This window comes from Muscardinus avellanarius, assembly GCF_963383645.1.
Source record: "Muscardinus avellanarius genome assembly, chromosome: 6".
NCBI lineage: Eukaryota > Metazoa > Chordata > Mammalia > Rodentia > Gliridae > Muscardinus > Muscardinus avellanarius.
This window is the reverse complement of record NC_137791.1, coordinates 22,793,200-22,808,283: the sequence shown is the minus strand read 5'-3', so window position 1 is coordinate 22,808,283 and position 15,084 is coordinate 22,793,200. Positions and strand designations below refer to the sequence as shown.

General features: G+C 40.9%; 1 protein-coding gene across 5 annotated transcripts in view; it reads left to right on the top strand.

Moving 5' to 3' along the window:
* The window catches only part of SH3D19 (SH3 domain containing 19), a gene marked incomplete at both ends in the record, with an annotated part of 191,912 nt that extends 184,851 nt beyond the window's left edge, over positions 1-7,061 (top strand). For all 5 annotated transcript variants that reach the window (XM_080697479.1, XM_080697478.1, XM_080697481.1 and 2 more), the window contains 3 exons: positions 4,369-4,555; positions 4,972-5,069; positions 6,945-7,061. In XM_080697479.1, coding sequence (XP_080553605.1) covers positions 4,369-4,555; positions 4,972-5,069; positions 6,945-7,061 — 402 coding nt within the window. The remainder of the gene's footprint in view (positions 1-4,368; positions 4,556-4,971; positions 5,070-6,944) is intronic.
* Positions 7,062-15,084: the final 8,023 nt, after the last annotated feature.

Genomic DNA, 15,084 nt, shown 5'->3' with positions numbered 1-15,084 from the left:
AGGATCGCACAGGTTTGAAGCCAGCCTAGCTACTTAGTGAGGCTCTCAGCAACTTAGTGAGACTCTGTTTCCAAATAAAATAGAAAATAGGTCTGGGAGTATAGCCCAGAGGTAGAAAGCCTCTGGGTTCCACCCCGAGTACCACCAAAAAAAAAAAAAAAAAAAAAAAAAAACAAAGTCAGGCGTGGTGGTCCATGCTTATAATCCCAGTATTTGGGAGGCTGAGACAGGAGGATCGTGGTTCTTGGCCAGCCTCAGCTACTTAGTGAGGCCCTTTGCAACTCAGTGAGTCCCTATTTCAAAATGAAGAATAAAAAATAGGATTGGGAGTGTAGCTCGGAGGTAGAATGCCTCTGGCTTCCATCCCCAGTACTGGAAAGAAGAAAAAAAGAAAGGAAGGAAGGGAGGGAGATATAATAAAAAAGCAAAAATTACCACTTAACCTATTCAATTAACCAAGATCCAATGCATTGCAACTCTAAACAAGTAATTATAAGCATGTAAATTTGAAAAGTAGAAAAGTACAGATTATTATTATCACCCTAAAAAGGGTTAAAAAGACAAGATTTTAGTCACAAAGATGGTCATAGTGGTATTAGTATAATGGGAGAAAATTGAAAACAACCAAAATATAACTATTATTGGGAGAATGTTCTGAAGCTGTGAAAAACTAGACTTATAAAATAAATCTCATAGCTGGTTGTGGTGGCTCACGCTTGTAATCCCCACGTTTGGGAGGCTTAGACAGGAGGATCGCACAGGTTCGAAGCCAGCCTCAGCTACTTAGTGAGGCTCTCAGCAACTTAGTGAGACCCTGTTTCCAAATAAAGTGTAATAAGCCCAGAGGTAGAAAAGCCCCTGGGTTCCATCCCACGTACCACCAAAAAAAAGAAAAATAAAAAAATCTCATGGAAGGAAATATATTTAAATTGTGACATTAAATTTATCTGTAGGTATAAGATTTTATACAAGAGTAGGTTTTTCCTTTTTTGTATGTGTGTGGTTCTGGGGATTAAACCCAGAGGGATTCTACCTTTAAGCTATACCCTCAGCCCAATTTTAGGTTGATAAGACCCTCAGTACTTGCTGAGGCTGTCCTTGAACCTGCGATCCTCCTATTTTAGCCTCCCAAGTACTGGGATTACAAGCATGTACCAGAGTTGGGCCAGCTGCTGGGGTGCACACCTTTAATCTCAATGTTTGGTGGGCTGAGACCAGAGGATCACAGGTTCTCGGCTAGCCTCAGCAACTTTGTGAGGCCTTGTTTCAAAATAAATAAAATAGGGCTTTTTGGTGTAGCTTAGAGGTAGAATGTCTTTGGAATCAATCCCCAGTACCACACAAAAAAAGGGTCTCACTAGGTTGCTGAGAGATTCTCTAAGTTGTTAATATTCGTTTCAAACTTATAATTCTTCTATCTCAGCTTTCCAAATACTGGGATTATAAGCATGCACCACCACCCATGGCCCCATAACTCCTTCACACGTTTCCAAACTTTCCAAATGTTGGGAACATTTGTACTATTTTTATAGTGTAAGAAGTGGTAGAGCAGGTCTGGAACCCTGGCCTTTCTGGCTCCAAAGCTCTGTTCTTTTATCCTCTGCCTGCTTCAGTTTGTTGTTGTTGTTGTTTGTTTGCTACACCCCTAGCCACGAACTTTGATCCTCCTGTGTTAGCCTCCCAAGTACTGAGGTTATAAGCAGGTGCTACCATGCCCAGAATCTTTGAGCTGCTTCTTCCTTTTTTTTTTCTTCTCTTTTTCTTTTTCTTTTTCTTTTTCTTTTTCTTTTATTTATTTATTTATTTATTTATTTATTTGTGTGTGTGTGTGTGTGTGTGTGTGAGAGAGAGAGAGAGAGAGACACACACACACACACACACACACACACACACACACACACACACACACACACACTGGGGTTTGAATTCAGAGGCATTCTATCTCTGTGTTATGCCCCCCAGCCAGGTTTTATTTCTTTTCGGTACTGGGGCTGGAATGCAGAGGCATTCTACCTCTGAGCTACACCCTCAGCCCTATTTTTAACTTTTTTTTTTTTTTTGTACTGGGGATAGAACCCAGGGCATTCTACCTCTGAGCTACATCCCCTGCCTATTTTTTATTCTTTATTTTGTAACTGGGTCTCACTGAGTTGCAAAGGACCTCACTAAGTAGCTGAGGCTGTCCACGAACCTTGATCCTCCTGTCTCAGCCTCTTGAATACTGGAATTACAAGCATGAGCCACTTCACCTGGCTTATTTTTACTCTTTAGTTTGAAACAGGGTCTCACTGAATTTCAAAGGGCTTCACTAAGCAGCTGAGGCTGGCCCCCATCATGGTGGCACATGCTTGTAATCCCAGCATTTGGGAGGCTGAGACAGGAGGATCATAGTTCGAGGACAGCCTCAGCTACTTAGTGAGACCCTTTGCAACTCAGTGAGACCCAGTTACAAAATAAAGAATAAAAATAGGGCTGGGAGTGTAGCTCAGAGGTAGAATGCCCCTGGTTTCTTTTTTTTTTCTTCTTCTTTTTTTATTTTTTGGTGGTACTGGGGTTCCTGGAAGCCCTTCTCCCTCAGGGCTACACTCCCAGACCTATTTTTACCTTTTTATTTGGAAACAGGGTCTCCGAAGCCAGCGCGCGCGGCTGGCTTCGAACCTGCGCGATCCTCCTGTCTCTGCCTCCCAAGCGCGGGGATTACAAGCGTGCGCCACCACGCCCGGCTAGAATGCCCCTGGTTTCTATCCCTAGTACCACAAAAAAAAAAAAAACAAGCATAGGCCACCATGCCCAGCTCTGATTTTATTTCTCATTTGGAAACTGCTCTCATTAGGTTGATGAGTCTCACTACTTGATGAAGCTGTCCTCAAAGCTGTGATCCTTCTGTCTCAGCCTTCCAAGTACTGAAATTACAGTCCAGCACCACCACACCCGGCTTGAGCCTCTTGAATATTGGGTTCCCATCCCAACTTGGCAGAGCCCCTGACCCACTTCTCCATGTGTGTGTGTTTTATAAGGCAAGCACTTTACCACTGAGCTGCACCCCCAAACCAACATGTCCCTTCATAGAGCAAAACTATCTTCTGGTGTGTTTGAAGTAAAAATATTTTTTGGAGTGTTCTATCTTGCAGCCCACTACATTTGTGTGGTTATCCTGAGAAACAGAGTTAACTACCCATCATAAAGTTAAAAGTGTGAAAATTTTTAAAGTATGAATTAATGAAGTCTCTGCTATAGAATCATTATCTCAGTCAGGTAGACTTAGGAATGAATAGGCTATTCATTCTTATCCTTCCTAATTTAGATAAGGAGAACTTCATTGAAAATTCTGATGCTTTATAAGAATTTTTTTCAAAGTATCATAAATACTGTGCATAAATATTTTATGCTTTTACCTAATTTTAGTGCAATTAATATTATAGAGCATAAAAATTGCTTTTGCTTATGTATTATGTATCCCTTAAAAGCAGCAAAGCCACAAAATCTATTACACTTGTCATTTAAAAGTTTAAGGAAAATATTACTAGAAATTTTTATTTCTAAAGCCTGATAACAACAGAAAATACTTTTTTTTTTTTTTTTTTTTTTTTGGTGGTACTGGGGATGGAACCCTTCTACCTCCGGGCTATACTCCCAGTCCTATTTTATATTTGGAAACAGGGTCTCTTAAGCCAGCAAGGCTGGCTTTGAACCTGTGTAATCCTCCTGTCTCCGCCTCCCAAGTGCAGGGATTACAAGCGTGCACCACCACGCCTGGCAGAAAATACTTTTAAAAAGGTCTTCAGGTTTTAAAATCTTATAACCCCTAAGCCAAGTGTGGTGGCGCACGCTTGTAATCCCAGTACTTGGGAGGCTGAGACAGGAAGATCACACAAGTTCAAAGCCAGCCTCAGCTACTTAGTGAGGTTCTCAGAAACTTAGTGAGAACCTGTTTCCAAATAAAATATAAAATAAGTCAGAGGTGTAGCCCGGAGGTAGAGGCCAATGGGTTCCATCCCTAGGACCACCACCACCAAAAAAAAAAAAAGTCTTATAACCCTTAATCTTTTATTCCTTACTTTTTCCCCTATTGGTACTGGGTATTGAACCCAGGGACATTTTCTCTCCAAGTTACACTCTAGTCCTTTTTATTTTATTTTTGTTTTGTTTTGTTTTGTTTTCTTTTAAAACATAGTCTTGCTGGGTTGCCAAGTCTCCCTACATTGCTGAGGCTGTCCACAAACGTGTGGTTCTCCTGTCTCAGCCTCCCAAGTACTGAGATTACAGGCCTGTGCTGCCACACCTGGCTTAGTCCTCACCATTTTAAAGCTTTGTAGAACTCAGTTTGAAATAAAAATATTTCTTACCAGACTTTTGATTTTATACCAGGATAACAGTCTTTCTGGAGAATGGTGCAAAGCTCTTCACAGTTTCACAGCAGAAACTAGTGATGACTTATCTTTCAAAAGGGGAGACCGGATCCTGATCCTTGAGCACCTTGACTCCGAATGGTGCCGGGGCCGACTGCATGACAAGGAGGGGATTTTCCCAGTGGTTTTTGTGCAGCCCTGCGCAGGTATGACAACACCAACGCCTCGTTTCCTCTTCAGCGGGTCACAGACCTCTGAAACTATGTATATATTCCTTCTCTATCAATATATGCTCAGTTCAGTTTACTTATTTACACTTAAATGAGTCTATTCATAAAGTTGTGCAAACTTTATTGTTAAGAGTTATGAAAAACTCTAAATAATTATACTACTTGGTTCAATTTATGAAAAATAGAAATACCTTTCCTAAATAATGGTAAATTATGTCACTTAATATATTTTGCCTAATTTTTTTCTGCTAAGAGAACATCTTTCATCTTTTTGTAAGTTAAAGAAATTGAAAATATTCTGTTCTGAGAGTGACAAAGAATGTTCTCAAAATGCTTGATTATTGTTTTAGTCCATTATTTTTATGTATTTTTAATTTTTTGGTGTTTTACAGCTGAAACAAAAAGTTTATCTGCCATAGCAGTGAAGGGCAGGAAGGCCAAAGCTTTATATGATTTCCACGGGGAGAATGAAGATGAGCTTTCCTTCAAGGTTAGAATGTGCATCTTTATACTTAAGCACTATAAATTTTAAAATGTTTCCATTAAAGAGTAGAATATTTGGGTGAAATACTGATTATTACCTAAGAATGAAAGGACTTCAGACCCTAATTATAAAGGAAGATAATCGAGAAAGTGAATAAAGTAAACAGAGCAACCAGGCATTTGAGTGCTTAGAGAAAAAACCTTGGCTTGGTTTGGTTTGGTTCGTTTTTTTGTTTTTTGTTTTTATGGTACTAGGGATTGAACCCAGGGGCATTCTGCCTCTGAGTTATACCCCCAGACTACTTTTTATTCTTTATTCTGAAACAGGGTCTCACTAAGTTGCAGAGGCCTCACTAAGTAGCTGAGGCTTCGAGCCTGCGATCCTCCTGTCTTAGCCTCCCAATTGCTGGGATTACAAGCATCCGCCACCACGCCTGACTGAAAGCCTTGTTTTAAATGTCCCGTAATCCTCAAAGTAATTCTTTATTCCTTAGTTTTACATCTTATCTCGGCAACGTGGGAGCTTTATTAGTACTCCTAATAAAGGATGCTCTTCTGCCTTGCCCTCACCAGATAATGGCTGCTACACTTTGCCCTAGTATAGACTGGTACTCTCATCAGACACTGTATTCTCATCCACAGAGGCACTGATCAGAGCTTTGGGGAAATGGTCCCAAAAGGTTGAGCTACTTTGCAAATAAAGTAAAAGAGGAAGCTGGGCATGGTGGCACACACTTGCAATCCCAGTACTTAGAAGGCTGAGACAGGAGGATTATAGGTTTGAGGCCAGCCTCAGCAACTTAGACCCCTGTTTCAACATAAAAAATTTAAAGGATTGCAGTTCAAGGATAGCCTCAGCTATTTAGTGAGGCCCTTTGCAACTCAATGAGACCCTATATCAAAATAAAGAATAAAAAATTGGGCTGGGGGTGTAGCTCAGAGGTAGAATGCCCCTGGATTCCATCCCCAGTACCACAAAAAATAAATAAACAAACAAACAAACAAATAAATAAATAAATAAATAAATAAATAGGCTGGAGATGTAGCTTGGAGGTAGAACACCCCTGGGTTTAATCCTTAGTAGTAGCAGTAGTAGTAGTAGTAGTAGTAGTAGTAGTAGTAGTAGTAGTAGTAATGATGAAAGAGTAGCATTTCCATAATTTTGTTTCCCAAGATCCTTTGGGCCAGATCAAGGGAAAGTGCTCAGGCCAGTGCTTTGGGACTGTGCTCGAGGAAGGAGGGACATTTAGCAGTCACTGCTGTGATGAAGCCGGCCACAGACATTGGCAGTCTCTGTGGTTGATGGTACGCAGTCACAGGCCACGCATTAAGCCTGCAGGGTGACTGGACAAGATGAGATTTGAAAGAGTGGTGCCCAAAGCAGGTTTCCACTTGCCTACAGCAGTGACTACCTTAATGAGTTGGCACCCCAGTGCTCTCTGCCCCTCTGCCACCATGTTTGTCTTCTCACTCTGGGACGAGCCTTTTTACTACATCCAAGTACGTACCGACAGCAGTGTCCAGCACATGGTAGCTACTCAGCAAGTACTTATTACATGGAAGTATATGTGTGTATGTATGACTGAGACTGTTACTTATGCAAGAGGGATTTTACTTTAGGAGTGGTGAATGTGGGAGACATAGAACAAGTGGGAAAACCAGAGTGCGCTGTGGCTGAACGTGGCGGGGGATGGGGTGAGGGACAGGGCCAAGAGCAATGGCAGCCTGAGGTGCAGTCTTCACTGTGCATCAGTCAGCTCTCCCTGCAAGTCAAGATGCAGGAGTTATGTAAGGGAGGATTGCTTGTGGTGTACCAGGTAGGTGGCTACTATGCACATTCAGTAGAAACCAAGAGTAATTTCCAATTTCTGTTTTATTACAGGCTGGAGATATAATAACAGAGCTGGAATCTGTAGATGATGACTGGATGAGTGGGGAACTAATGGGAAAATGTGGAATATTCCCCCAAAACTACGTTCAGTGTCTACAAGCCAGCTAAGGTGAAGCTTGACTAGTCCTCAGCACAAAGCCCACTTGAACTATCACTTTGACTATCAGATATGTTTTGCACTATTTTTTTAAACAGAAAAAAAATTATCTAAAGTGTACATGGCACACTAGAATTTTCTGAAAGCAGAAAATGTCTAGATTTTATAGGTAGCTTTCCTTCACAATAGAAATGGGCACATGGGAACCCATGAGCTAGGAATCTACCAAGGGCAGCATCTAGTGGGATTAGCAAGGCAGACACACACTCCCCGGGAAGCGCTGGTGCCGGCAGCGTGGGGAGGCTCACAGCAGAAACTGTGCTTGGACATGTGTTGTGATCGGCACAAGTGAATTAACCATGCTTCTTCATTTTCACTTCAGTTTAAAAAGAGGACATTTGACATTCTACATGCTGTAACTATCAGGACATGGTTGGTAATCTAAATTTTATTTTTGATATTCAAATTAATTCTAACAGCTTGAACGCAGTAGCCTTAGTGCAGGGCATATTCTTGCTTCATGAGGGAAAGTTTTTTAACTAGTTGGAGCCTTTATAAGTACATGGTGAAATCAGCTCACATTCACCAAATGTTCCCATTTGTTCAAGGGTTTGAAGGGGATCAAAATTTAAAAAAAAAAAAAAAAAAAAAACAACCATCCCTGAAATGCCTTGCTAATGTAACTAACTCTTCCACTGTGTACCATACTTACTTCTTTCCTCGGTGTATACTTTATATTAACAGGGTTATTATAAAGCACATTTTCTGAATCTGCAATCATTCCTTTGACAATTACTGGTATCCAAAGGAAAATTCATTTTCTTTGCATTACCCCAGTAATACATAAAAGCTGTGTCATCTTATAGTAATATGTTATGAATCATATATAGTATCTTAGATTACAGAACTGTTTAAATGAAAAAACAATGCCAAGCCCCCACAGTTCATATCTTTGCAATATAATCAGAATGAAGAATAATTTAAGAGGACTGAAGGCTGGTACATTTTTTTTCACTCAGCTCATCTCTACACAATTATTAGAGTAAATAAAAAACCACTTTCCTACCATCCGTTGTTACATATTCCAAACTTAAGATAAAAGTGGTTCTTTGCATGACAGCTTATAGGCTAAAGCCAAATAGTTTGAAGACAATCTTGCAAACAGTAGAAAATCATTGAAAATGTAAAGCATCTTCCCAATAACGTTCATGGCTTTCTTCTGTTTTTGAGAAGAGTTTCATATGCTGGACCACTTTTTAGCCTTTGTTGTTTATCCCCATGTCCACAAAGCTGGCAGCCAGTGATCACACCATTATCAGAAAACCACATGGAGTTGGATAAGAAGTGATATTTACTTTGTCTTTGACTAAAGCTCATCTCCCAGGTTTATGATTTCATTTTAATTTTGAGTATGGGACTCCTTTTGAGGTAAAAGAAAAGAGAGTATAGAGAAAATTCTTGTCAAATTTTTCTCAAAAGTAATTTCGTGAGAAAGGGATAACTTTGACAGCATTATCCAAACTGAATTTCCATTTGTAACAAGCTGTGCATAACAGCAAGAAGGGGTTAAGGGTATGGAATGAGACATGAGTATGTATCTCTGTGTAATTTTAACATCTTTTATTGAATATTATAAAAACCTATCTCTTTTGGAGAAGAACATTATCTTAATTTTGGCCTTCTGTAAGCAGAATGATAAGTGCAATAGTCATAAATCCACTTGACATTATAATAAACTGAACTGAACTTCACAAAATCCCTTTCTTTGACCAGATTGATTTTTTTTTTTTTTTCCCGGTACTGGGGATGGAGCCCAGGAGCATTCTACCTCTGAGCTACACCCCCAACCCTATTTTTTATTTTCTTTCTTTCTTTCTTTCTTTCTTTCTTTCTTTCTTTCTTTCTTTCTTTCTTTCCTTTGGTAGTACTAGGGGTGGAACCCAGAGGCTTTCTACCTCCGGGCTACACTCCCAGACCTATTTTATATTTTATTTGGAAACAGGGTCTCACTAAGTAGCTGAGGCTGGCTTCGAACCTGTGCGATCCTCCTGTCTAAGCCTCCCAAGCGCAGGGATTACAAGCGTGCGCCACCACACCCGGCTTATTCTTTATTTTGAAACCATGTCTGACTAAGTTGCAGAGGGCCTCACTAAGTAGCTGAGGCTGTCTTCAAACAGTGATTCTCCTGTCTCAGCCTCCCAAATGCTGGGATTACAAGCGTGCGCCACCATGCCTGGCTCAGATTGAAATTTTTAATGGAGATGGTTGATTGGTTGGATGGATGAGTGGGTGATTTTCATATATAGCAAAACTATCCTGGATCTGTTCGATATTTTTCCTCCTTTTCATTCTCCTCCTTCCTTCCTTTTTTCTCTCTACTAGGGATTGAATCAAGGGGCATTCTACCACCAAGCTACACCCCAACACTCTTTATTTTTATTGAAACAGGGTCTCACTAAGTTGCTGAGGCTATCCTTGAATCTGTGATCCTCCTGTCTCTCCTACCTCCCTCCTTTTCTCTCCCTCCCCCCCACCCCCCACCCCTTATACTAGGGGTTGTACCCAGGAGCATTCTCTGACCTTTTTTTTTTTTTGGAACTGGGGATCGAACTCAGAGTGCCGTACCTGCAAAGCAGGCACTTTGCCACTGAGCTACATCTCGGCCCACATTCTCTAACCTTTACCCCCAGCTCTGTTTGTGTGTGTGTGTGTGTGTGTGTGTGTGTGTGTGTGTGTGTGTGTGTGTGTGTGTGTGTTACTGGAGGTTGAGCCTGGGAGCATTCTACCTCCAAGTTATATCCTCAACCCTATTTTATTCTTTATTTTGAAATATGGAGGACCTCAGGAAGTATCTGAGGCTGGCTTCAAACCTGCAATCCTCCTGCTTTAGCCTCTCAAGTACTAGGATTATAAGCATGCACCACTATATACATGGCTTACCCCAGCCGTATGTATGTATATATATATATTTGTGGTACTGGAGATTGAATCCAGGAACATTCTACCTCTGAGCTACATCCTCAGCCTTTTTCATTTTTTTTATTATCTGGAAGCAGGTCTCACTAAGTTGCAGAGGACCTCACTAAGTTGCTGAGGATCCCACGGACCTGGGATCCTCCTGTCTCGGCCTCTCAAGTACTGGGATTATAGATAGGTGTATGCCCCCATGCCCAGCTTCTCAGCTGTTTTTTTTATTCTTTTGAAACAGGATTTCACTAAGTTAGTACACAGTCCTCCTATTTAAGCCTCCCAGGTACTAAGATTACAGACACCACATCTGACCAGTATTGTTCTCTTTCATTTGTTGACAAAAATCTTTATTGAAACAAAACAGGTTTACATCATTTCCTCTCTAGTGCTCTTCTTTGCTTGTCATTCATTTCTCATGCACTGACACACAGAAAGCAGAAATGGATCTTAGTAGGTACTTTCTTACTCTGCATATAGATTGAATTCAAGCTGAGACTCAACCCTGTTGAAGGAGAAGTATAAAGTTTATGCCCAGTGAATTTCATAGGGAAAAAACAGGAAACCATTTTGTTTCACTCCAAGAATTTTAGGTGAAAACTTGATATTGTTCATTTAAGTCACTTCAAATCCTGATTCCCTGAATCCTTTTTCTTTGTTAGTTGAAAACTAGAGCCGGCTGTAGTGACACGCACTTGTAATCCCCGTTCTTGGGAGGCTGAGACAGGAGGATCGCACAGGTTCGAAGCCAGCCTCAGCTACTGAGTGAGGCTCTCAGCAACTTAGTGAGACCCTGTTTCCAAATAAAGTATAAAATAGGTCTGGGAGTATAGCCTGGAGGTAGAAAAGCCCCCCTGGGTTCCACCCCCAGTACCTCCCTGCCCCAAAAAAATATAGGGCTGGGAGTATAGTTCGGAGGTAGAATGTCCCTGGATTCCATACCTAGTACAGCAAAAAATAAGAAGAGCTGAGGTTATCACTCAGGTGGAATGTGGTTCAATCCCCAGTACCACAAAAACTATATTTTTTCTTATAGTTGTTAGAACTCTTAACAGTCATTTTTTAGTGTTTTATTCAGTTTCTTCAGTTTAGATAAATATGTCTAGAGAAGATACTGATGGATATTCGGGCTAATTACAAAGGGATATACTGTGCTATGGTCACTAAATGGTTATTCCTTTTAATTAATGTCAAATGCACATGGGACAATGATTCAATACTATTTTGAATGCCACTGAATGAATTCTTAAGCAGTGAACCTTTTCAGCACTAATGTGAAATAATTTTGTGGAAGGGAAAATGTCCAGATCCTCACTCAGGACAACATCCCCATCTAGGGGCCTCTCCCTTCACTGCAAGCTCTTGTTACACCAGAGTACCTGGAAACCAGAGCTCGACTGGCAGGGCTTAAATAAGGCCTAACTCTACTGAGCCCATCTGCTACTTTCCACTTGTTCTGCTAAGGTAAGACGTTTACCTTGATTATTTATTCTTTTTTGTGGTACCATGGATGAAGACATTTATCTTTAGAAGTTTGCTGGGCGTGGTGGCGCACACTTGTAATCCCTGCGCTTGGGAGGCAGAGACAGGAGGATCACGCAGGTTCGAAGCCAGCCGCGCGCGCTGGCTTAGGAGACCCTGTTTCCAAAATGAAAATGTAAAAAATAGGTCTGGGAGTGTAGCCCGGAGGTAGAAGGGCTTCCAGGAACCCCAGTACCACAAAAAAAAAAAGGAGAAGAAGAAGAAGAGGAAGAGGAAGAAGAGGAAGAAGAAGAAGGAGGAGGAGGAGGAGGAGGAGGAGGAGGAGGAGGAGGAGGAGGAGGAGGAAGAAGAAAGAAGAAGAAGTAGAAGTAGTAGTAGTAGGAGGAGGAGGAGGAGTAGTAGTAGTAGTAGTAGTAGTAGTAGTAGTAGTGGTTAAGCTGTTGGCAGGACGAAAGTATAAAGTAGGTTTGGGAGTGTAGCCTGGAGGTAGAAGGGCTTCCAGGAACCCCAGTACCACCCAAAAAAAAAAAAAAGAAAAAGAAGTAGTTAAGCATTTGGAATTGATCTTATTGGTCTGTAAAAGTCACAATTTCTCATATAATCTCTTGATTAAAAAGAGTTGCACAAGCCAGGCATGGCGGTGCACGCTTGTGATCCCAGCATTTAGGAGGCTTGAGACTGAGGATCCAGATTCACGGCCACCCTCAGCTACTGAGTGAGGCCCTCGCAACTCAGTGAGACCCGTTTCAAAATAAAAATAAAAAATTAGGCTGGGGGTGTAGCTTGGAGGTAGAATACTCATGGGTTCCTTCCCCAGTACAAAAGAAAGGAAAGAAAGAAAGAGAGAGAAAGAGAAAGAGTTGCATAGCTCGGGATGCTTGTAATTAGCCTATGCTTGTAATTCTAGTACTTGGGAAACTGAGACAAGAGGATCACAGGTTCATGGACAGCCTCAGCTACATAGGCCCTCCGAAACTTAGTGAGACCCTGTTTCAAATTTTAAAGGGGGGGGGGCGCGGGGGTGTAGCTCAGAGGTCGAATGCCCCTGGGTTCCACCCCCAGAACCGCAAAAAAAAAAAAAAGAAAAGAAAAGAAAAGAAAAGAAAGGAGGAGGATGAATACTGTTAGTTTCTTAGTTTTTTGTTTGTTTGTTTGTTTGTTTTTTGTTTTTTTGTATGTGTGGTACTGGAGGTGGAACCTGGGAGCTTTTCTACCTCTGAGCTATACTCCAAGATCTATTTTATACTTTATTTAATTTTATTTTATTTTATTTTGTGGTACTGGTGGTGGAACCCAGGGGCTTTCTACCTCCAGGCTACACTCTCAGACCTATTTTATAAATAAGTATTTTATATTTTATTTGGGAACAGGGTTTCACTAAGTTGCTGAGAGCATCACTAAGTAGCTGAGGCTCTGAGACTGGCTTTGAATGTGTGCAATCCTCCTGTCTCAGCTTCCCAAGTACTACGATTACAATCATGCACCACCATGCCCAGCTAATTTCTTATAGACAGTTTTTATCGATGTTACCTAGAAACTCTAATGTGAACTGATCCATTCAATGGATATTCCTCTTTTTTTTTTTTTTTTTTTTTTTTGCAGTTCTGGGGATGGAACCCAGGAGCATTTGACCTCCAAGCTACATCCCCTGCCCTATTTTTTTATTCTTTATTTTGAAACAGGGTCTCACTAAGTTGTGGAGGGCCTCACTAAGTAGCTGAGGCTGTCCGCAAACTGCGATCCTCCAGTCTCAACCTCCCAAATGCTGGAATTACAATGTGCAGCACCACGCACGGCTGGATATTCTTTAAATAAGGAATTTATTTGGGGTTTGTTTGTAGTACTAGAGATTTAACCCATGAGCATTCTAACTCTGAACTATATCCCTATCCTATTTATTTTTTTATTTTGAAATATGGTCTCACTCAGTTTAAGAAGGCTTCACTAAGTTATTGAGGCTGGTTTGAATCTGCAGTTCTCCTGTCTCAGCTTCCCAAGTATTGGGATTACAGAAAATAATAAACATTTGAAAGCTAGGAATATTAGCCATTGTAAAGGGGTATTTATAACAGGGCTGTGACTTTGGTAACAGAATGCAATTTCAAACCTAGGTTTTATACAAATGTAGCACAAAATACTGTTTTTGTTGTTTTTCAGAGTTTGAGACACATTCTGGATATTAAAAGAATTCTAATTTTATGTATATCTTGGATTACTTGTCTTTATCGCATATTAGGCAATGATTTCACAAAAATCTTTTCAGAAGTCATGATTCAAATTCATAATTCAGAAAGGAATGTTATCACTGGGTATGGTAGTATACACTTGTAATCCCAGTACTTGAGAGGCTGAGACAGGAGGATCACAGGTTTGTGGCCAGCCTCAGCAACTTAGGTCCTCTGCAACTTAGTGAGAGACCCTGTTTCAAAATAATAAAAATAGGACTGGGGTGTAGCTAAGGTAGAATTCCTCTGAATTCAAGCCCCAGTACCCCCCCCCAGGAAAGAAATGTTACCTACTAGTGTCTACCTACTTTTTTCTTTTTTTTTTTTTCTTTTTTTTTTTTTTGATACTAGGGATTGACTCCAGGTACATTTTCTGAGCTAAACCCCTTGACTTTTTTCTTTCTTTTTTTTTTAGTAGTGAAGTCTGTCCTTGAACTTGGGATCTTCTGGGATTACAGGCATGCCCACCATGCCTGGCTCCGTCTACTTTTAACAAAAGTTAAACAACAATCTTAATACAAAAATATTGTTGTAGCTGGATGTGGTGGCACACACTTGTAATCCCCGCATTTGGGAGACTGAGACAGGAGGATCGCAATTCACGGACAACCTCAGCTACTACTTAGTGAGGCCCACTGCAACTCAGTGAGACCCTGTTTCCAAATAAAGAATAAAAAATAGGGCTGGGGGTGTAGCTTAGAGGTAGAATGCCCCTGTGTTCCATCCCCAGTACTACATACACACACACACACAAATATATATATCATTGTCTATTTATTTCTTCTTTATAACTAAAATCAGAACAGACCAGGTACAGTGATGGGCACCTATAGTCCTATCTACTCTAAAAACTGAGGCAGGAGGATCAATTATGCCCAGGAGTTGGAGGCCGGCCTATGTAACACAGTGAGACCCCATCTCAAAAAAGAAGAACTATTAACGCACATGATATACTTTAATAAACATCAGTGTCAGTCACTAAGCCAAGCATGAGAGGGAGGGAGGGGAGGGAATGGGGCGGGAGTTGGGTAAGGGCTAATTGGGTGATCTTTGCATGTGTCTCCACCATCTTGTATCCCATTAAGATGTATGACTACAATGCACCAATAAAAAAATAAAAAAGAACTACATTTATTTCTCCAGTCACATTGCAGTACTTTATTCAATACAGAGCACGAGGTCAAGGGCCACTGAGGCCCAACACACTGCGCCAGCATCTAAAGAGCCAGAGTTATTTCTCAAGGGTTTCAGAGCATCTGGATAACCCTCCAGTTCAGTGCTATACCCAAGATAACTATGCCAGAGAGCCTGGTGTCTCCTCTTTACATGTGTGAAAATATCAATGCTATTTACTTACTCA